Genomic DNA, 23,559 nt, shown 5'->3' with positions numbered 1-23,559 from the left:
AGATTTTAACAGCCTCATGGGTAGAGCCAGTTCAGTTGGGCTCATTGCTGTCATATAATATAAAACAGGTCAGGCGGCAGTGGCCACAGAATTATCATGTTTCAATTCAGTATGTTAGTGACCATTTATTTCCTAGATTACAAATATAGATGCAAAATCATATGCCTAGCAGTAGGTAAATGGTTAAAAGCCAGTTTGTCATCAACATAATTTATCTTAAGATTGTGTAAGAAATTTCATATATGCTGCAGTTTTTATATGCAGTATATGAATGTACAAGCCAATGTAACTGTATACTAAGTTGAATCTATCTGTATTGTGTGCATTCCTGCAAAGGTTTGCAACCAACTAGAGGTTCTGTAGCACAAGGATATATAAATTGCTGTATAAGAAATAAGTTTGTGTGGTGGCTGAGGCCATATGGCAAGCAGTAATCGCCTGTGCGGAGCAGAGATAAGGAACTAGGTGTAGTTGGGGTAGCGGAGACATGGCTAGATGCATCACATGATTGAGGTGTTAATATTCAAGGTTTTACACTCTGGGGCTCATTTACTAAGGGTTGCGCTGCTCAGTTTCATCGGGCTGCACGCCTTTTTCGGGGGTTACATGACTTGGAGAGGTATTTAACTAGTGTCTGCGCTGGGATTTTGGCGCATGCAATCCTTTTTTGCCACAGCTGCACTGGCGTCCATGCAACACAATTTAGTAGAGATCCGACTGATTCAGACTGATCGCAGGATTTAGCATGCAAATACACTTAGATGCACCACTAAAACGAAGGTGAACTCCGGCGGACCTGAGCAGGGAAGAGACACATGCAGGATATCAGGTGCATGATCTTAGTGAATTGCAGCACAGTGCAGTATCGTCAGAAAATGCACTTTCGCTGAAATCCAGTGGACGGGTAAATAAATGTACCCTTCTGTTGGAAAGACAGGACAAGTAGGAGGGGAGGTGGTGTATGTCTCTATGTCAGATGAGACTTAAAATCGATTGTGAATGAGAGAGTGGTCTCAGAGGAGTGTGAGGCGGAGTTCACCTTCTTTTTAGTGGTGCATCTATACCTCATATACATGAAGAGTTGTGAGTGCTATAAATCATAAAACATAACTTTTATTATCTCTCATAAAAATGTCTTTTCATTAAAACATAAGGTAACATCTAATGCATTGATGTTAGGCCCTCTATGGACCCCCTTGGGAAGTTGCCAAGAGTTATTCACAATAATATGTATGAATATCGAATGAGTCATATAGGTTTAGTCCTATTCAGCACAAAAATTGTATCACACCTTGGTAGCCTTGCTTGGGAGATGTGGCCCTATCTAACCACAGTCCTGACTGGAACCTGACCCTGCAATAACTGACCTATTCGGCAGGTATAGTCAGGTATAGTCATTTTGTGTCATAGATTGTCACAAAGGCTTACCGCAGGTATAGTCAGGTATAGTCATTTTGTGTCATAGATTGTCACAAAGGCTTACCGGCAACACCCGCGATCGGTGCTAGCACCGATCGCGGGTGTTTTCACAGCGATGGCTGCCGGCAGCCTCAAAAAGCTGCCGGCAGCCTCAAAAAGACATCGGGGCGCATACTCACCCTCCGTTGGCCCCGATGTCTAAGCGGCTCGTCTTCAGTCTTCCGTGCCGTCTTATTTCTTCTGCTGGGCGCCGCCATGTTTTTCCCAGCAGCGGCGCGTCATACTAGGCGCCTGCCGGGGAAGATCAATGGCGGCGCCCTGCAGAAGAAAGAAGACGGCGCGGAACACTGAAGACGAGCCGCGCGGACATCGGGGGAGCAGCGCAGCACATCGGGGCCACCGGAGGGTGAGTATATACGTTTTTTTTTTTTTTAAATGCTGGGCTGGGCTGTATACTACTGGGGGCTGTGCTGTATACTACTGGGGGCTGTGCTGTATACTACTGGGGGCAGTGCTGTATACTACTGGGGGCTGTGCTGTATACTACTGGGGGCTGTGCTGTAATGGTAATGTTGTTGTTGTATGCCTTATGTTTATGAGCGACAGTTTTCCTGCTATATACCTGCATGTCATAAGAATTTAAATTAAAAAAGGACCATGTTAAATTCAAATCAGTTTTTTTTTTTATTTTTACCAGTGTTTTGTATGCGTTGGAAAAGGGGTAGTCTTATACGGCGAATATATCTTAAACTCTATATTTTAAACAGGAAAGTAGGGGGGTCGTCTTATACACCAGGTCGTCTTATACGCCGGAATATACGGTATATATGTGAAATGTTATTCTAATAATTCATGGCAGGCAGAATATTCTTATTTGGAAGTCACTGTACATTTTAATTAAAGGGGGGCACGGTATATGTTAGAATTCATTTGGGGGAGCAATGTATAGGCTAACATAATGGGAAAGTGTTGTGTACACTATATTATATTTGTAAATGCATATAAATGTTTGTAATTGGGTGGGAGGCAGTTTCTGCTAATATCAGGGCACATTGTGTACACTTTAATGACCTTGGGGGTAGACGATTTTTTTGAGATTTGCCCTGAACAACCCAGCAAGCCCCCAGTAGTATATAGCCATCCCCCAGTAGTATATAGCCAGCCCCCAGTAGTATATAGCCAGCCAGCCCCAGTAGTAGACAACCAGCCCCCAGTAGTTTACAGCCAGCAGGCCCCAAGTAGTATACAGCCAGCCAGCCCCAAGGAGTATATAGCCAGCCCCAAGTAGTATACAGCCAGCCAGCCCCATGTAGTATACAGTCAGCCCCCAGTAGTATACAGCCAGCCCCCAGTAGTATACAGCCAGCCCCCAGTAGTATACAGCCAGCTCGCCCAGCACGTAAAATAAACAAACTTACATACTCGCCCTGCGGCGCCGCAATGCTCGTCGTGGATCCCGAACCTCGCCGTGGTTCCTGGCGGCTCCTCTTCGATCTTCTCTCTGCCTGGTAACTGGCCGTATCATAGTGTGCGTCGGCCGGCACATGGCAAGGAAGCGTCTTTGCCGGCTAATATAGCAGAGAGAAGACCGAAGAGGAGCCGCAACAAGGATCAGGAGCCGTGACGAGCATTGGGCCGGAGGGTTAATATGTAAGTTTATTTTTTTTATTGACGCGTGAATTACCTGAGGTGAGGTTTTTCAGCAGATTTTTTGTTCTGAAAAACTCGGCTTATACACAAGTATATACAATATACTGCAGGGCAGATTTGAAAAAATGTCTGTAAGGTACAAAAGGGCCAAGTTTTGTAAGGGGTTGGGGTTGCCATCTTGAGGATTTGTGCAGTAAGCACACTAAGCATACAGAAATATAAGTGTACCAGCTACAGTATATAGATATGCACATAAGTGTCATACTGCAGACAGGGCTATAGATCTGACACCTCCATTTCTACCCACATTCTTTAAATTAACCTCTAGCTCCATCAGATTCTCTGCAGCCTCCTCCTCAGGGATTCAGGATAAGTGAGTCTATTAATGCATCACAGTAGGTGTCTGATTATTCTATGCTTTACAGAAACTGTGCTTCAGCTACTTTCCAAGAGCAATGGAAACAAGAGACTGAGAAAGAAAACTGACACGATCATAACATGGGATTGGAAATAAACACTACCATCTGGGGGAAATAATATATTTCTGTTTATTTTTATGTTTTTTTTTATTCTTAATTTTTATGCTTGTATTTTACAATGAATACAAATCATATTAAACATCAAAGCACTCCATACAATACAAATAAGTATATGACTATAGCAGTACTGTGCATATCATAGAGACAAGACACATGACTGATATGGAGTCATGTGGGAGGAACTTCCTATGATCACCATGATGCTGTCAAAATAAATAAACACAGCTCCCAATCATCTAAATAGCCCCTATCAATATCTATTTTTAATCTGCAGTAAACTGGCTGGAAAAAAAAATACTCTGAAGGAAACTTTTTAACTTCAACTAAAGGGAACTAAAGAAATAACATGGACTAGCCGTTTAAGAACCCCTTATCACCGATGCTTGACTCGATTTTTAGAATCTGACATGTCATACTTGTTATAACTTCTGAACACTTTTACATATCCAAGTGTGTTTCTCGTGACACGTTTTACTTCATGTTAGTTGTAAAATTTACATGATAAGTTGTGTTTTGTTCTGAAAAAAAATGAAAATTTGGCAAAAGTTCCAAAAAATTGTATATTTTCAAAATTCTGAATGTTCTGCTTTCCAGGCAAATAGTTAAACTACCCAAAAAGCTTGATAACTACCATTTCTGGAAGGTCTGCTTTAAGTTGGAATGATATTTTATGCGTCCTCATTTTTCTAAGATGTTATGAGGCGCAGAACTTTAGGTGTGATTTTTCTCATTTTCATAAAAATCGCTGTAATTCACATTTTGAGGGACAACTCGGCTTTCAAGTAACTTTGAGAGACCTAAATAATAGTAAAACCCCATAAATTACTCCACTATAGAAACTACACAACTCTATGTATGTAAACCAGCTTCTATTAAGTCTATTAACCCTTTAAGTGATTCCCATGGGCTAAAACAAAATTGCGATTTAAAAAACTTTTCAGTGGCTGGGCATAGAATGCAAGCAGCGCCATCCAAAGCAGATTTGTATTGTCAGATTGCAAAGGCTATAAAATGTAAATTATTTTGGTAACGCCAACATATGAGGGCTTATTATTTGCGGGGTAAGACACAGTGTAAAGATAATTAATTTGAGGGGGTCTATAGCTTATTCATAAAATTGTATTATTTATTTCAAGGCGGACACAAACAAAATCATCAATTTTTATTTTGGATTTTTAGCACTTATTGTTCACACTTGCCATAACATAAAAATAATATTTTATCTTTATTCTCTGGTTCACTATGATAACGGTGATACCTCGTTTATATAGTTTTCCTTATCTTTGCTCAGTTTTACTTAGCAAAATCAATATCGGAGAAAATTGCATACTTTTCGTTATCGACAAATTTTCAGGGGTATAACTTCTGTATTTTTCCGTTTACAGGTCTGGTTGAGGGCTTATTTTTTGTGAAAAAAGGTCTTCTTTTCAGTTGTACCATATTATGGCGCGTAACTTTTTTGATCACTTTTTAGAACATTTTATGTGGGGGTATTAGATGAAAAATTGTACATTACGGGAAGTTTTTTGTGTTTACGTCGTTCACCAAGCAGGTTCAATATTGATTTAGATTGTACGGATTGATACAGACATGGTGATGTTTTATATACATTTATTTGGATTTTATATTTAACTGGAGTGATTAGGGGACTTATTTTATTTATTTATTATTATAAAATAATTTTTACTTTTTTTTTACATTCTTTTTATTTTTCCACTGTTGTTCAAGCCCTTTCACTGCAATACACTGACGCATGCTCAGTTAGTTATAGCCGGGACCTGCCAGGAGGTGGAATCCGGTGTGAAGAGGAGCTGCAGCCCCGAGGCTGCAGCAGGAAGGACCGGATCCCCCCTGAAGCTCCCGGGGGGTGTGATCCACGGGGGACAAATTCACACACTGTGGTCACGCGGTGTGTAAGAGGTTAAACACCCGAGATCTGAGTTTTTCCAATTCTGGGTGTTTGTGCCAGGTCTGGGCTGTGGTGTCATAGCCCGACACTGGTAACTTGCAACACTCGATGTCCCACAATCTTGTTCTGACGCGCCAACATAAAAAGGCGTTGCCTCAATGCCCGCCGTAACAACAAGATCATTAAGGGGTTAAATATTTGCTATGTATTAAAGGGGTTTTCCCACGAAGACAAGTTAGGCCCTATCCAAGGGATAGGGCCTAACATGCTAATCAGTGGGGGTCTCAGTGCTAAAACCGCCGCAGATCGAAAAAACGAGGGGTCCAACTGACCCCTAGCTGCTCCTCAGACTAATGGAGCAGAGGACCGCACATGACCGTTCTGCTCCATTAATCTCTATGGAGCTGACGGAGATTACCAAGCGCCGCAAAGACAATGTAGGTGCAGACAATGGAACTCTCTAGTGTAAGGATGTTGTGATGGCTGAGACATATAAAATCAGTACAAGAAGAAATGTTATGTACCTTCCCAACTCCCCCTAGACCTCAGATATTAGGGATTTTAAATACTTATCTATATAAGGAAGTCAGGCAAAATATGTAGCTGTCAGGTGAAGGATCATGTGGAAATCTTACACGTCACCAGCTTTTGACCTTATTACGGTATGAAACAACATAATCACTGCAAACACAGACACCGCAACCTCTAGCTCATGGGTCACCATATGAAACAAGTAAATTTGTTGCTTCAGAAAATCATTCTTTAATAACAAAAGCATAAACATAAGAAATCCAAGACTATGTGAATTATATTTTGTGTATCCTACTACATTCAGAACTGAAAACATACAAAAAAGAACATCTAAAACCAGATGAAAAACATTTTGAGAATTGATCCCAGTTTTATTACATGAGATAAAATGTTATATAGTTCCCCAAGGGTGGGAGATAATGGTTTAGTCTCGGTGCCCTTTGCACTGGCTGGGTGCACACCTCAGGGTCCCCACCCCTCTCCTCTCCTTCTTGCAATGGCAGTAAAGCCTTGGGCATCTAAAATCCGATCCTCCTATGCATGCCCTGTTTTAGACTAAATGTAATAGATGGACATGTGTAGAGTACACAAATGCCTCATATTGATATTTTCAAATGAATGAATCATCATAATATCCCTAAAACTCAATGTATCTGCTTCTCAGCTAGAAATTTTAAGACACAACCTACCAAATATAGCAATAAAACAGATTAAAAACTAAAGGTGCCCCTAAAACCTATAGATTTTTGAAAGCAGACAACCAGGCGATGCATTTGCCTTAACAGTTGACAGTGGACCACCCTCATGTAACTCTGTGACAAATACAAATTATTAAATAAAAAGTAAAAAAGCAAATAAAAATTAAAAAACATACATTTTTACATAAAACTCACATCAAAGTGGAAGTTTACGCACAAATAGGGTTTTAAAAATAATAACACAAAGTGACCAGATTTATTAATACCACAATACACAACATCCAGAACTTACACTCCCAAAAATGCTAAAACAAAAACCTTGACATATTTGGTTGCTATCCACAAATGAGTTTAAAAATATATCACACACAAAATAAAAAGCTCCTATTCTGTTAAAATCATTTTTTTCCTGAAATCACCATGTAAACAAGAATAACTTTTTTAATTCATACACACTACCACCTTCATGAAACTTTGCAGCAAACAGCAATAAAATGCAAAAATTGCATGAAAATTCAAAATTTCCTCTGAAATATGAACAAATCAAGAATTATTATATATAGAAAACATACTTTCCTAAAACAGTAAGATGAGAGTAGATCATACATACTCCACATGTGTATATTCACCAAAATATGCACAAAGGGAATGTTGAATCTAGAGAAGCCAGACAATTTTTGCAGAAAATTGCAATGAGCATCACACAGATCTATCATTGTATGCTCCCTTACACAATGGTAACCCAAATAAATAACTATATATCCATAGACCAAGCTAATGTGATTTACTTTTAGATGTGCGCCATTGTATTAGCCGCCCAATAACAGAACCCTCTGCGCTTCATAAGAATTTGAGTGAGAATATCATAACATGGGTGTAAATAATGCAGGTGGTGTGAAATAAAAACTTTATTCAGGAGCGTCTGTGTGTTTTTGGTGTTACATTTAACTTTATGGACATGTTCTGGGTCGTGTTGTTAATATATAATAGTGACATTAGGCAAAGAGGATCGAATGTTCATCGTATCACTCAATTTTCGCAAAAAAACAATCCCGAAATGAAAGTTCTGAATAGTAGAGGGTTAAAAAACATGAACTTTAGTTGATATTGTTCCTTATCAAAGTGTAGTAACTAGAGATGAGCGAGCATACTCGTCCAAGCTTGATGCTCGTTTGAGTATTAGCGTACCTGAAACAGCTCGTTGCTCGGACGAGTATCTCGCCTGCTCGAGCATTTACTTCAGGAAACACAGTGGAGAACAGTGAAGAATACAATGAAAACAGTGAACACAGTGAACACCGGATCATTTATGTGAAGAACACAGTGAAGAACACAGTGAAGAACACAGTGAAGAACACATTGCAGATGTTTCGGTACATCTGCTAACTTATCCGAAGAAACGCGTGCCGAACGGTGTTCTTCACAATAGTATGTGAAGAACAATATGTGTGAAGAACACATTGCAAATGTATGGAAACATCTGCAATGTGTTCTTTACACACTATTGTGAAGAACACCGTTCGGCACTCGTGTCTTCGGATAAGTTAGCAGATGTACCAAAACATCTGCAATGTGTTCTTCAGTGTTCTTTCTATGTGTTCTTTCAGTGAAAAATGCTCAAGTCTCCCATTGACTTCAATGGGGTTCGTTATTCGATACGAGCACTCGAGCATTTTAGTACTCGCTCATCTCGCTCATCATAGCATAGCTCCCAACCGTCCCGATTTTGCCGGGAAAGTCCAGTTTTTCTTACCTCTGCCCCACGTCACGGGCAGCTATGAGATTGTCACGGATTTTCCCCCCAGGTCCCGCATGTCCCAGCACTGTGTCCGCATAGTAAATACTTTGAAAGCCTGAACTGATAGTACAGAATGGCTTCTACAGACATCGGGCAGGGAATCCTTTTCAGAGAAGTGTCGGGGTAGCGGAGAGCGGGGACCACGTCATCAGGTTCAGATCTCTATCCATATATGGTCACTGCATCTCCTAGGGTTCCCCAGAGCAGACATTGGGCAAGGAATCCTTTTCAGAGATGTGTCGGATTAGCAGGGAGCAGGGACCACGTCATCAGGCTCAGATCACCATCTGTCCATATATGGTCTCCAGGCCTTCCACAGACACAAGCTCTTTATTTAATTAAATAAAGTTTTGCCCAGGCTGAGCTTCGAACCTATGCACTGCAGACAGGAGCCTTAACTAACTGAGCTATAAACCCAGTGATACAGAGCTGAGGATTTCTGGTAACTAAGAAGTGTTATCTGCAACTGTTACATTGTGACACAGACTAATGCACTGATATATAGAGAGGGATCTTCTCAGAGATTGTTATTGTAATTATTGAGACTATTATTATTATTATAAATTTTATTATTTTTATTATTATGTAGACGATTATTAATAATAGTAAAAATAATAATAATCATCTCAATAATAATAATAATAAACTCCATAATAATAATAATAGTCTCAATAATTACAATAATCTCTGAGAAGATCCCTCTCTATATACCAAGGCATTAAATCTGTGTCACAGTGTAACAGTAGTCATAGTTCTTAGTTACCAAAATTCTAAACCTTGATAATCACAGAGGTTATAGTTCAGTTGGTTGAGGTGCTGTGTCATTATTGTACATGGATGCTGCAGGTTCTAGGTTCAAATCCCATAGAGGATTTTTTTTTTTTTTATTGAGATGATTTTTATTATTATAATATGGATAAAATTTGGGGTGTGGCCAGGGAGTGATGGGGGTGTGGCTTAGGGGATCGCCACGTCTCCCTTTCCTTCTTTCCCTTTCACAAATGTTGGGAGGTATGATCTCTAGTAGTAACATATAAAGTGAATATTTCCTTTACCTGTCAGGTGCAGCAGCTCCTCTGTGCAGCAAATTCTTTCTGCAGCCTGATAGCTAAGAATCTGGAGGGAGCACAATTCAGGGGGCTGTATCTTTGCCTCTGTGAGACTTATAATCTCACTGCTTTTTTCCTATGAAAGAGGAGAGTCTCCTCTTTTATATAAATCTAAATCTCTGTTTCTAAGTTTCAGGAAAATTGAGATATTAACTGTTAAATTGCCATCATGAATTATTTTTATATACAAAAATCGCACCCAAAATTATCACTTTAAACCTGAATATCTCCGGATCCATGGCACCTAGAAACACGCAATTGCTTTAAAAAGGTGGCTTACAGCGAAACATCGCCACTTGCTTCAATAAAGATCACCAACCTTTGAACTTGAACTTTGGAGTTCTGCTCGCTTCTTCTTACTTTTAGATAGATAGATATATAAGATTGATAGATGAGTGTGATAGATGAGGGAAAGGGGGGGGGGGGAGGAATGTTCCAATATTTTACTCTTCTCTAGCTACATGACAAAATGGAAACAAACACCAAATTGTAGAATGCACAAAATAACACTTTATTAGATCAATTGAAACAAATCCATATAAAAAGACAACATACACAGAAGTCCACCAATGGTCAAATAACTAAATATACATGACAAATAGATCACAGTAACCTGTATAGAGGTATATGAGGTATAGTCCTCAGAACAAGTCAAGGTATTTGCTTACAAACAAGTATTAAACATTACCCAGAGACAAGGGAGACGTACATATGTTTATACAGACCAAGGGTGGATACCACTCGATACATATTTCTCCTCGCTTCATCAGGGGTATGTGTGTATGTAGACCTGTGTATGTGTCCCTTGGCCTCTGTTATGCCTCTGGATAAGGTGCAATACTTGTTTGTAAGTAAATACCTTGACTTGTATTGAGTAATAGACCTTCTATATCTCTATCTCTATACAGGTTACTGTGATCTATTTATCATGTATATTTAGTTGTTTGACCATTGGTGACTTTTTCTGTGTATTCTGTCTTTTTAACCCCTTAAGGTTTTTTCGGCTAATTTCTCGCTCTCCAACTTCAAAAATCCATAACTTTTTCATTTTTACGTGTACAGACCTGTGTGAGGGCTTATTTTGTGCGTAACAAATTTTACTTTCCCGTAATGTTATTTATTTTAACATGCCGTGTACTGCGAAGCTGAAAAAAAATTCCAAATGTGGAAAAATTGAAAAAAAACCGCACGTGCGTCACGTTCTTGTGGGCTCAGTTTTTACGACTTTCACTCTTCGCTCCAAATAACACGCCTACTTTATTCTTTGGTTCGGTGCGATCGCGGTGATACCAAATTTATATAGGTTTTATTGTGTTTTAATACATTTTCAAAAATTAAACGAATGTGTACAAAAAAGAAAAAAATTTTTTTGCCATCTTCTGACGCTAATAACTTTTTCATACTTTGGCGCACGGAAATGTGTGAGGGGTCATTTTTTGCGAAATGAGGCGACGTTTTCATTGCTACCATTTTGAGGTCTGTGCGACATTTTGATCATTTTTTATTTCATTTTTTATGTTATGTAAAAAGGTGTAAAAGTCGCATTTCGGACATTTGGGCGCCATTTCCCGCCTCGGAGGTCACCGCCGGCCGTAACCGCTTTTATATTTTGATAGATCGGGCATTTTGGGACGCGGCGATACCTAATATGTCTGTGATTTTTACTGTTTGTTATGTTTTATATCCGTTCTAGGGAAAGGGGGGTGATTTGAACTTTTAATATTTTATTAATTTTTTTTATTGTTTAAACTTTTTTTTTTTTTTTTTTTTTCACTATTTTTTAGACCATCTAGGGTACATTAACCCTAGATGGTCAGATCGCTCCTACCATATACTGCAATACTACAGTATTGCAATATATGGCGTTTTTGCAGGTCATACATTACAATGAGCCACTGGCTCATTGTAACGAACCTGCATAAACCATGTAGCCTCGTGTCAAAAGAAGACCCGAGGCTACCATGGTAACCGATCGCCGCCCCCCGATGACGTTCGGGGGCGTGGCGATCGAAAAAAAGATGGCGGCGCCCGCGCGCCGCCGTCTTTTAAACGCCGCCCGCGACTTTGCGGGCGGCGTTTAGAGGGTTAATAGCCGCGATCGGTGCAAGCACCGACCGCGGTTATTAGCGGTGGGGGTTTTGTGCAAAATGCAAAAACCCCCACCTCTGTATGAAGAGGACTCAGCCCGTGAGCCCTCTTCATACACCCCTTATACCTCTGCGCCGTAGAGCTACGGCGCAGAGCGTTAAGGGGTTAAATTGATTTGTTTTAATTGCTCTAATAAAGTGTTATTTTATGCTTTCTATATTTTGCTTTTTGTTTCCTTTCTTGTGGTATAATTTGATTTTGGGAACAATCTATTTAACTTACCATATATACTCGAGTATAAGCCGACCTGAGTATAAGCCGAGACCCCTAATTTTACCACTAAAAACTGGGAAAACCTATTGATTTGAGTATAAACTGGGAAAACCTATTGACTTGAGTATATGCCAAATGCATTGGTCACAGTCTCCCAGTAAATGGCCAGCCAGCCCCCTGTAGTATATAGCCAGCCCCCAGTAGTATACAGCCAGCCCCCAGTAGTATATAGCTAGCCAGTCCCCAGTAGTTTACAGCCAGCCAGCCCCTAGAAGTATACAGCCAGCCAGCCCCCAGTAGTATACAGCCAGCCAACCCCCATGTAGTATATAGCCTGCCAGCCCCCATGTAGTATACAGCCAGCTAGCCCCCATGTAGTATACAGCCAGCTAGCCCCCATGTAGTATACAGCCAGCCCCATGTAGTATACAGTCAGCCATCCCCATTTAGTATACAGCCAGCCAGCACCCATGTAGTATACAGCCAGCCAGCACCCATACAGTATACAGACAGAGAGCACCCATGTAGTATACAGCCAGACAGCCCCCTGTAGTATACAGCCAGCTAGCCCCATGTATTATACAGCCAGCTCCCAGTAGTAAACAGCTAGCCCGCCCCGAGTAGTATACAGCCAGCCTGCCCTACACATTAAAAAAACAAACTTACATACTCACCCTCCCTGATGCTTGTCGCAGTTGCCAATCCTCGTCGCGGCTCCTCTATGTTCTTCTCTCTGCTGTATTAGCCGGCAGAGATGCTTCCTTGTGATTGGGAGCTGCGACGAGCATTAGGGCGCTGGAGGATGAGTATGTAAGTTTATTTTTTTTATTGACTCATGTATAAGTCGAGGTGAGGTTTTGCAGCACATTTTTGTGCTGAAAAACTTGACTTAAAGACAGGTATATACGGTACATACATTGCGTTCGTGCCCTCTATTACTTGCATCAGTGTTCACTCTTCTCTAGTTGCAAAAGTTATAACCATGGTTTCTATGGGTCAGAAAAGGTACTAAATGGGGACTGAGAGGCAAAATACTTTGAGGAATGATTCCCAGGGTCACCTGGAGCAGAATTATGTTTTTTGGGTGTTTTTGCTCAGAATGACGGTTACCCTTTAAGTATCAAACATTCTTAAGTGTCTGTGTAAGCTATATCCAGAATTAGAAGAATTTATTTGCAAACCAACTAAATTACTAGATAAAGTTAAAATTCTATACACAAATGCCAAGCATTTAAGGACATTGAATGCAGCTTTACAGATTTTATACGGTGGAAAAATCAGGTACTGTTCAGAGTTTGCTTCTCATGCCATGTTTCTATCTTTGTCCCAATCTGTAATCTCTAGAGCATCAGTTATGCCGCTATTCTACATATTCTGATGGTCGACATGTAGACTTAGTGCTTGTTAATATATATAATATATATATATAGTTCTGCTTGGTTCCAATGATTCTGCACTTTGCTGTCTTGTGTTTCATATTTCTTGCTCTCTCAGTTTTCCAGTCACCTCAGTCCCTGGCAGCAATCTACGCTATAATTACACCTGCAAATGTCCTTGAAGACACAGCTTGCCCGCACCGTGTCCGCAGACAGATGGAACGCAGCATAAAGAAGGGCAGGAATTTCTTACCTGGGAGCATCAAAGCTGTCATACGATCCCACCGTGTAGTGTCTAAACAACCGCTTGGCTTTATCACTCCGACTCTCTGGCACAAAGACAACACAGAAAGATCAGTCTATTACATTGCTTGATAAGAACATACATAAATCAAGTACAATAATGATAATACTGTAGAAGAACAGAGTTTGATATCACACATTTTGACTTATTCAGTAAGTCAGGTGTGTTTTATACCTCTATTAAATCTTTGTCTCATTGTGGCATGCTGTCCCCATTGAGAATCGCCTAGGATAAGAGTCTGCAGTTTGGGAACAAATGCACTAAATACTATGAAAGTCATAGAAATGGCATGTTACACAGTAAGGCAGCACCAGGAGAGAAATGTTATCAAATAATGTTTTGTTCTATCTCCAGTGCTTTGTTCCACTAAGTTATAGAAAGTTTTTACTTGAGTCTTGAAGGATCCTTGTTTGCACAGCTGTGCAAGTCTCTTAGAAGTCATCTACATTATTCTAGCCTGCACCATACATAGAAGCCTTCATAGGCACCCTCATCCTCTTGTAGGGTTCATTCATGATTATGAGTAATAAGATGACAAATCCACTGATTAGTGATTTGGCATAGTGCCCATTGTTCCACAAGTATTATCTCCACAGGTCCAGCTTGGATTATACTGCAGATCTCATTTTCATCATGGAAACTAGGGGTCATGGCATGGATTGTAAACTCCAGAGGAGAGCAGTGTTTTATGCTGGATGAGTTTAGCTGAACGGCCACCAGGTGGCAGCAAAACCACATGAATGTTCACTGGTAGAGTAGTGGAATCTAAGACTAAGCTCGAGAATATTAGGAGCATTTGTAATTTTAGCCTCCCCTTTTGGGAATGAGAGTGGGCCAATAAGTGGTGGTGAAAGTGGTGGAGAGTGGTGAAAGTGCTGTAAATTATCTTCTAGCGCTCTAGATTCTATATGTTTTCCACATTTTACTTAGTTTCTTTATTATAATTATTATATTTATATTATTATAATTATAATATATATATGGCATGCTCATGAATAAACATACAGACATGCTCATGAAAAAACATACTGGCATGTGCAGGTTAGTTAGTGTCCTGGTGGGCTGTAGAGGGTTTGGGCAGCTTTCCACATTGAAACTTTTTAAGGGTGCATTCACATGAACGTATGGGGGATATATATGGCCGCAAATTTACGGCTGCATATACGTCCCTCATAGTTGTCTATGGCGCACGAGCTCGGTACGGTGAGCACAATGGAGCTTATTTACTAAGAGTCCGCTTGCGCACTTTTGTCGGACTTTCCAACACTTTCAGGTTTTTGCGTGGCTGTGACAGGTATTTAACAGGGGTCTGCTCTGGCATTGTGTTGCACATGATTGGATTTTAGGCACAGCTGCGTTAGCTTTCATGCAACAGAAATTGGAGGGCGTGCCGTAGGATGATCTAACTGTTTCGAACTGAGCGCAGGATTTAACTTTAAAATTGTGTTGCAAGACAATGCACTTTACATGCACCAGGAAGAAGGTGAACTCCGGTGGACCTGAGCGGTGAAGCAACACATGTTCTTGAGCGGGGAAGCGCACAAACTTAGTGAATCGCGGCACAGAACATTATCATCAGACAATGCACTTTCTGTGAACTCCAGAGGACGGGTAAGTAAATGTGGTCCGATGTGTGTTCACTGCACAGTGCCTAGGCTGACAACATCACTAGGGTTTATGTGTAAACGTAATACATGTAATAGTGATTACACTTAAAAACCATCTACACTGCAGAACAACACAATTTCCTAAATGTCAAGGTCATTGTGTAGTCTTATGCGAATGTATCCTATCATGAGTGAAATAGCAGTATTTTAAGCTTTTTTCATAAATTGTATATATTGTAATGCACAGAATAAAAATGTAAATGAGATAAAAGAAAAAGAACACTGATCAAAATTAGAGAACACTTTGTGATACCTGCAAGTTATGGATATTAGGGTAAACTCACCTTTACTAGTGATTTTTAACCATTTTGGCTTATGGATTGTTTTTTTCTTCCTGGCTTCAGTGATTTGTCACTGATGCCTTACTGACCTATTCTTTTTAATGGGCCTATATCAGTTCCTTTTACTGAACAGTGGTCAGTTTAGAACATGTTCTTTTCGTGTTCAACATACAACATTGTGAAATAAACTGAAGTGTGAAATAGTCCAAAGAAAACAATGATTCATGAAGGCATTAGTGAAAAATCATTGAAGCCAGGAAGAAAAAAAACTATCTGTATGTGTCCATAAGCTAAAATGAGTTCAATTAAAAAAACGCCAATGTGAAACAAACCTAACAAACCCTATTTAAAGGGGTTATCCGGGTTTTAAAAATTACTTATGTCGGGCTAGGGTGGGCTATTTAAAAATAATAAACATGTACTTACCTCCTGCGGCGCCGCCGATGTCCCGTGCTGCGGTCCGTTTGATCCGTGCCCCTGTTTGTTTACAGGGGCACAGAAGCCAAGCACAGGGAACTTCCGGTCCGCGCTGTGGACGGCTCCTCCTATCCGTCCTTATCTCTCAGCGTTGTAAGATAGCGCTGAGAAATAGGGGCAGATTTACTTACCCGGTCCAGTCGCGATCCAGCGGCGCGTTCTCTGCTCTGGATTCGGGTCCGGCCGGGATTTATGAAGGTAGTTCTTCCGCCGTCCACCAGGTGGCGCTGCTGCGCTGAAAGTCATTTCATCGCGCCGGAATGCACCACCTCGGACCAGGTGAAGGTAAGCGCTCCCCAAGCGACACTTTTTCGGTTTTTAAATGCGGCGGTTTTTCCGAATACGTCGGGTTTTCGTTCGGCCATGCCCCCCGATTTCCATCGTGCGCATGCCGGCGCCGATGCGCCACAATCCGATCGCGTGCGCCACAATCCCGGGGCAATTCAGGTACAATCGGCGCAAATCGGAAATATTCGGGTAACACGTCGGGAAAACGCGAATCGGGCCCTTAGTAAATGACCCCCATAGTGTCGGATGGGAGCTTCCGGCTGGCTGGAAGCTCTCTGTACGCCCTTTAATGAAACCGACGCACAGAGGAGAAGGGCCGCGGCCCAGGACATCGGCGGCGCTGGACGAGGCAAGTACATGTTTATTGCATTTAAATAGCCCGCCCCTGCCCGGCCCTCAGTAATTTTTAAGACCCGGATAACCCCTTTAATTCGCAGCCCAGTTTTCCATTTTGTGACTGAAAGCCTCTGACAGCAGGTTGACTAGATGAAGGCTAAAGTGGTGACCTTATCAGCCATAGCAAAAGAAATTGGTTGGTCCGAATCTAATTGTGTGATTTCTAAAATTTGACATCTTTACAACATCAAAACTCATTCTCCCGAGGAGGCTGGTCATAGGATAATGCTGAGAATCTCCATGGCTTCAGCTGAAGTTACTTACAATGTCACAATGTTTAAGAGCATTTGGACTAAAAGCCCACTCTGCAGTGACCAAACCTCTCATTACCAGAAAGAATCAAAAGGCTAGACTTATTTTAGTGATGAAAGCAAGTTTAATTTATTTGGGTCTGATGGGAAACATTGCTAAGAGCAGTGAAGTTTGCCTGTGTATAGTGCAGAGAACGCCGGATTCAGGGTTTCTGACGCCCTCTACACAGCTCTGACAGAGTGTAACAAAGGGCGAGCGACACACTTCTGTCAGACTTTGCAGACACTTCTTAAATAACGTGCAAAGTCCGCCAGAAAACTGGTGCACAGCCCTTAGTAAATGTGCCCCATTATATTTGTTGACAAACTGGGTAAAGACTGAAAGCAAAGAGTGTAAAGAAAGTCAGTGAAAAGTGGTGGAGGAAGAGTCATGATTTGGGGAATGTTTTCTATAGCTACATGGTAGAGTGAATTCCAGTGTGTAGCAGAACCTTATTGGTTCAGAAAATCATGTGGTTACTTCCTTAGGTTCTTCACTCAATCAGCCAGCAAATTTCATGCAGCACAATGCCTCCTGTCACACAGCAAAACTGAGAATCCTTGGTAACAAAGTTATGACAAGAAAACCAAAATAGTTACAAAAACTGTGGGTGAGATGTGCTGTAGTCATATACAGCAAAGGCCTGCACACATCCTACTGATTGGTGTCTATTGTAACCTTCAGAAAATGGAATTAGAAATCTGTTCTGCTGCCACTGCTGTTTTGCTGTAATTATGATCATCACTTTTTTTGCAGAATAAAAGTTTTAAAACACAGTTCTAGAGGTGTGGTGTAACCCCTACAAAAAAATCTATCAAATGTTAATCAATGTAAATTATATTTATAAAAAGATTAAGCAGTTATACATTGTTCTACAATTTCCAATGTATGATAAATGAGATAAAAGAGAACTTGTCATGGCTGTACCTTGTTTTCCTTCTTGGGGTTTTGTTGGTATTTCCTCCACACAGTCTGAAGGGAACCAGCCGCTGCGACCTCTGGCGTTTCCTTCCCAGAATCCTCCTTCTCCTACGCTGAGAACTATAAAAATAAACAAGTTTTGTGTTAAATGTTAATTGAAGTATGCAAAGCATCTCAGATAAAGTCATAATCTGTATTTAAAGGGAACCTATTTTTTATACCATAAACTACCAGCACCCTCAGGTATTGTTGGAAATATTCCAACTCATCCATTTACCTATAAAAAGCAGGCATATGCAAATGAGCTGAAGTGTCACTTTTTCACTGAGATAAATAAAAAATTAAGGTACCTGTGACTTTGGTCAATTTCCTATATTTGTTATTCATGGCCTCCTTTCTTTTGAAAATAAAGATTTAAACTCATGCTAATTAGCCTGAAGGGCTATGGGTGTGTTACTGAAGCCCTTTGTGCTCTGGCTTCACAAGCTGTTGTCACACTGAACTTCTCAGTCTCACCCTCCTCTCTGCACTTTTTGTGACTTTTGCCGTTTTTGCAACTTTTCACTGTATCTTTATTTTCCAGATGTTCCGTGCGACTTTTCACTTATGTATTACTTTTTTTGTACATTTTTGTGACTTTTTAGGTGCAAATCTGCACCTGGTCCAGGGCAGGTGCAATGGAAGGATTTTTTTTCATGGATCCTGTTTTAACATGTAAATTGGAATTATTTCACATGCTTCAAATGTATTGTAACCTATTTTTTGAAAATGCATACATTTTTGCATTTGCATTTTCTTTAAATGTATTGGTTACTTCCAAGGGTGTTTTGAAATGATTGTCCAATTACATTACTGTTAACATTTGTGTTTACAAAATGCAAAGTAAACGTGACGCTAACACATTTGTAAGGCAATTAAAACGCAACGTATGACCGCACCCTTAACACCACGTGTGACCGCAGCCTCCCTGGGGTGTGACTATAGTGTTTAACCCCTTAAGGACGCAGGGTTTTTTTTGCTCATATCTCACTCTCCACCTTGTACAGAGCTGTGTGAGGGCTTATTTTGTGCATAAAAAAATGTACTTTCCCATGATGTTATTTATTATTCCACGCCATGTACTGGGAAGCAGAAAAAAATTCCAAATGTGGGAAGAAAAAAAAAAAAAAACGCATATGCATCACGTTCTTGTGGGCTCAATTTTTTCAACTTTCACACTGTGCTCCAAATAACACCTCTACTTTATTCTTTGGTTCGGGACGATCACCGTGATATGAAATTTATTCAGGTTTTATTGCGTTTTAATACATTTTCAAAAATTAAACGAATGTGTACGAAAAAGGAAAAAAAAATTTGCCATCTACTGACGCTAATAACTTTTTCATACTTTGGTGTACGGAGCTGTGTGATATGTCATTTTTTGTGAAATGAGCCGACATTTTCATTGCTACCATTTTGAGGACTGTGCAACATTTTTATCACTTTTCATTACATTTTTATGTCATGTAAAAAGGTGTAAAAGTCGCATTTCGGACATTTGGGCGCCATTTCCCGTTTCGGAGTTCACCAGCGGCCGTAACCGTTTTTATATTTTTATCGGTCGGGCATTTTGGGAAGCGGCGATACCTAATGTGTTTGTGATTTTTACTGTTTATTATATTTTATATCAGTTCTAGGGAAAGGGGGTGATTTGAACTTTTAATATTTTATTAATTTTTTACATTTTTTAAACTTTTTTTTTCTTTTTTCACAATTTCTTAGACCCTTTAGGGTACATTAACCCTAGATAGTTAGATCGTTCCTACCATATACTGCAATACAACTTTGCTGGCAGCAAAGAAGAAGTTAACACCCGCGATCGGTGCAAGCACAGACCGCGGGAGTAAGCGATGGGTCTTTGCTGGAATATGCAGCAAAGCCCATCTCTTCATGAAGAGGGCTCACCCCGTGAGCCCTCTTCATACACTTTTAATAGGTCTGCGGCGGATATATGCGTCACAGAGTGTTAAGGGGTTAAAAATGCAGGACACAGCCTCAAATCCAAAGTTTACAGTAGTGTCCACTCCTGCATATAACCTCTCATGTGGCTTGTGTCCATGTGGATTTGAGACATTTGCTACAAAAAGTCTCAAAAAAAGCCAAAATTTGTGCCTGCCAGGATAGGAAAAACTGAATATGTATCACAAGTAGAAAGACAGGATCATATAAAAGGCGCAAAAAAGAGCTTCCAAATGTCTCAAAAATTCACCACAGAAAGAAAAAACTATGATACATGTCCTTCTCTGTCCGTGGTTTATCATGCTTGATTTCCCTTAAGTACCGTATTTTTCGGACTATAAGACGCACTGGACCATAAGACGCACCTAGGTTTTAGAGGTGGAAAAATATGAAAAAAATGTGTTTTTCCCCAAATAGTGTGCTAAAATATTTAATAAAGTAACAGTGAAGTAGCAGCGCCTTACGGGGCGGTGCAGCCATGTTTCTCTTTGGAAAGGGGTAGGGGCGAGCAGCCCTCCCCCCCTCCTGGGCATCAACGTGTGCCCCCCGTGCTACGTACGGCGGGCACACGTTCATGTGAATGTAGCCTAAGGGGACTGTGTATGGGATACTTTTATTAGGGGTCATTGTGTGACATTTGGTGAAGTGTACTGCGTTCGGGGAGAATTAATGGGGAGACTTTATTAGCGGACATTTTATGGGACACTGTTACCTGATGCTGAAGGATGACTCCCGTGCTGACAGTACAAGTGTTCTGTCAGATTCAGCACTACACAGAACACTTGGTGGTGGTGGGGGGGTTGTGGTTCTTTTGACCCAACACTGATGGGCTAGCACCAAGCTCAGCCAACCAGTGTTGGGGGCAGAATTAGTGATGGGAATTATGGCTCTTTAGATAGATTTATGCTGGCACGTAGTCAGGGGGTCTCAATAGTTGCCAGGGCTGTATATGTGACAATGGTCACAAGAGCTTACAATCTATGAGGAGGAGGGGCACTGGCGGTGACAATGCTTGTACAATGGTCACAAGAGCTTGCAATCTATGAGGAGGGGAGGACAGGAGATGACAATGCTTGTACAATGGCCCAAGAGCTTACACTCTATGAGGAGGAGGAGACACAGGAGATGACAGTGCTTGTACAATGGTCACAAGAGCTTACAATCTATGAGGAGGGGAGGACAGGAGGTGACAATGCTTGTACAATGGCCCAAGAGCTTACACTCTATGAGGAGGAGGACACAGGAGGTGACAATGCTTGTACAATGAACACAAGAGCTTACAATCTATGAGGAGGAGGAGGACACAGGGGGTGACATAGACTGTAAGCTCCTGTGCCTTGTACAAGCACTGTTTGGGAATTGTTCAGTTTCACACACCTGTGAGAAGAGCACAGCAGGCACAGGAGCAGAGACTCCTGTACTGGTCACAGGTCCTGTCCCCTCTTTAGTGTTATTTGATGGCCCTACAGCAGAGCAGCTGGGACTCTGGACAGTGACCTGACCTGTGAGGTCACAGTGAGAGCTCCGTGCTGAGGGGGCGTGGCTTCTGCTTCCCTTCATCAGATAACCTGGAAGTGGTGTCACAGTCTGTGTGCCCTGCATGAGCTCCGCTGCTCATAGAAACTAAGAGGCAGCAGCTGTGTGTGGAGCCGAGCTCAGCACTGCCCCTGCGCTTACTGCCATGTGCCGTCCTCCATTCTCTCCTGCAGTGGAGGGCCGAGACGCCGGCACTCAGTACATTTGGACTATAAGACGCACCACAGTTTTTTCCCCATCTTCTGGGGAAAAAATGTGCGTCTTATAGTCCAAAAAATACGGTAATATGATCTGTGATGTCAAGTGATATTGTGCTATTTTTAAACTATATAACAAGTAGGCTTATACTATATATTTTGTTATGCTATATAAGTAAATAATGCTAGCACAAAATAGAAATAGCTATATAAAGAGAAAAATCTCAGATGAATAATAATAGCGGCAGCAATAATAATTTAAGGAAAATGAACGGCTGTTAAGAAATAATACAATTAAATAATTTATTCTGCCATTTTCCCATGTTTGGAAAATGTTACATGATGTGTACTATATGTGCCATATTTGTTACCTGCTCTAACAAACGGCTCTTTCATGTGTAAAAGTGCTGATATTTTGCCACTAGATGGAAGTGTTACAACGATTCATGATATTTCAGGATTCATAAATATAATTATACAGTAGCTAAAAATCCACACCAAACTCCAGGTTGAACATCTACTTGCCATGACAAACATGCTGTGGTAATATAACTGCTATTCGTGAAATATTTTATTTTATTTGATATTGTGCCTCTCCAAAGGCAAGTTTTTCAAGCTTTTCCAATATTTTTATAGGGTTTTCATAAACCCATCACAGACATTTCTGCAACAATTTTGCTATATGTGAATACACCCAATGTAAGTTCAAAATATTCCACTGTATAAGTCAAAATTTTCACTGATCCACCAAAACTCGACTCAAATTTTAGTAACCTACAGTGGTTCTTATATCTGCAAAGCCTTCATGCATAGAGAGGCTCAGTGCACTTGGGATGAAAACTGGGGGAAGTTTCTGGGTGGAGATGGGAGGGATCTGGGAGACCGCAGTCATAATGAGACATGCTGTTTGGACTGCAAGTTTATGGCCGCCAAAAACCGTCTTGTGCATGAGACCTGTGAGAGTAATATACAGAGTAGGAGAGTTGATAAGGAAAAGTTAGAAACTGAATCTTGAAAGTAGCGCCCTCCAGGTGTTTTTTTTTTAACAATTCTGTTTTTTATTATTTTCAATAAAATTACAGTAGAAACTGTACAATGTAAAGATCCACAATATACAAGTAAATAAACATTGTCATATTTTGAGTTACACTGAGCTTTTTGGTATATATATTGTAAGTATCTTAAATACATTCCAAATAACATCAGATACGGACCTTCGAGGGGAGGGAAGGTCAATGTAGAAGATGGAATAGGGGGGTTGAGGGGGGGGTGTAGTAGGTTCTTACTCTATCTTGTCTTGTGGTTGTGAATTTTTTTCTCATACATCACTAGTTATGTCATGGCTGAGTGGTTGACTGGACAGTGCTACTGACCTACATCCAATTTGGAAGCCTGTGCCCTTACTCTGATAGGAGTGGTCACCTACCCCGGTACCGTATTCCGTTGTTTCTCTAAATAATTCTTCCATGGTGACCATATTTTACTGAATTCCACATGCGTATGTGAGGACCAACTTGAGATCTCTTCCATGCGGTATATTTCGGATACCTTGTCTTCCCACATTTTCAGAGGGGGTGTAATTGTCTGTTTCCAATGTATAGGTATGAGCGATTTAGCTGCTGCTATGAGAAATGTTTCCAATTTTGAGGCTGACAGGTGCCCACCCCCTGGGGATAGTCCTAGACATATCGTCGGTAGGTCCAATTAAAATTTTGGTGAGCTTATCTGCCGAATATTGTCTTGGATGTTGGACCAAAAGTTTTGAATACTTGTACATGTCCACCATAGGTGTTGGTATGAGCCTAGATCTTTA

The 23,559-nt window shown here is 40.7% G+C and overlaps 1 protein-coding gene across 1 annotated transcript in view; it reads right to left on the bottom strand.

Moving 5' to 3' along the window:
* Positions 1-23,559, bottom strand: part of SHANK1 (SH3 and multiple ankyrin repeat domains 1) — a 410,365-nt gene that overhangs the window by 130,082 nt on the left and 256,724 nt on the right. The window contains exons 13-14 of the mRNA XM_072110375.1: positions 18,022-18,135; positions 13,644-13,719 (exon numbers count right to left, since the gene is read on the bottom strand). Coding sequence (XP_071966476.1) covers positions 13,644-13,719; positions 18,022-18,135 — 190 coding nt within the window. The remainder of the gene's footprint in view (positions 1-13,643; positions 13,720-18,021; positions 18,136-23,559) is intronic.

Source organism: Engystomops pustulosus, chromosome 6, assembly GCF_040894005.1.
Source record: "Engystomops pustulosus chromosome 6, aEngPut4.maternal, whole genome shotgun sequence".
Classification (NCBI taxonomy): Eukaryota; Metazoa; Chordata; class Amphibia; order Anura; family Leptodactylidae; genus Engystomops; species Engystomops pustulosus.
Note: the sequence above shows the minus strand (reverse complement) of the source record. Positions and strands in the feature narration are given on the sequence as shown.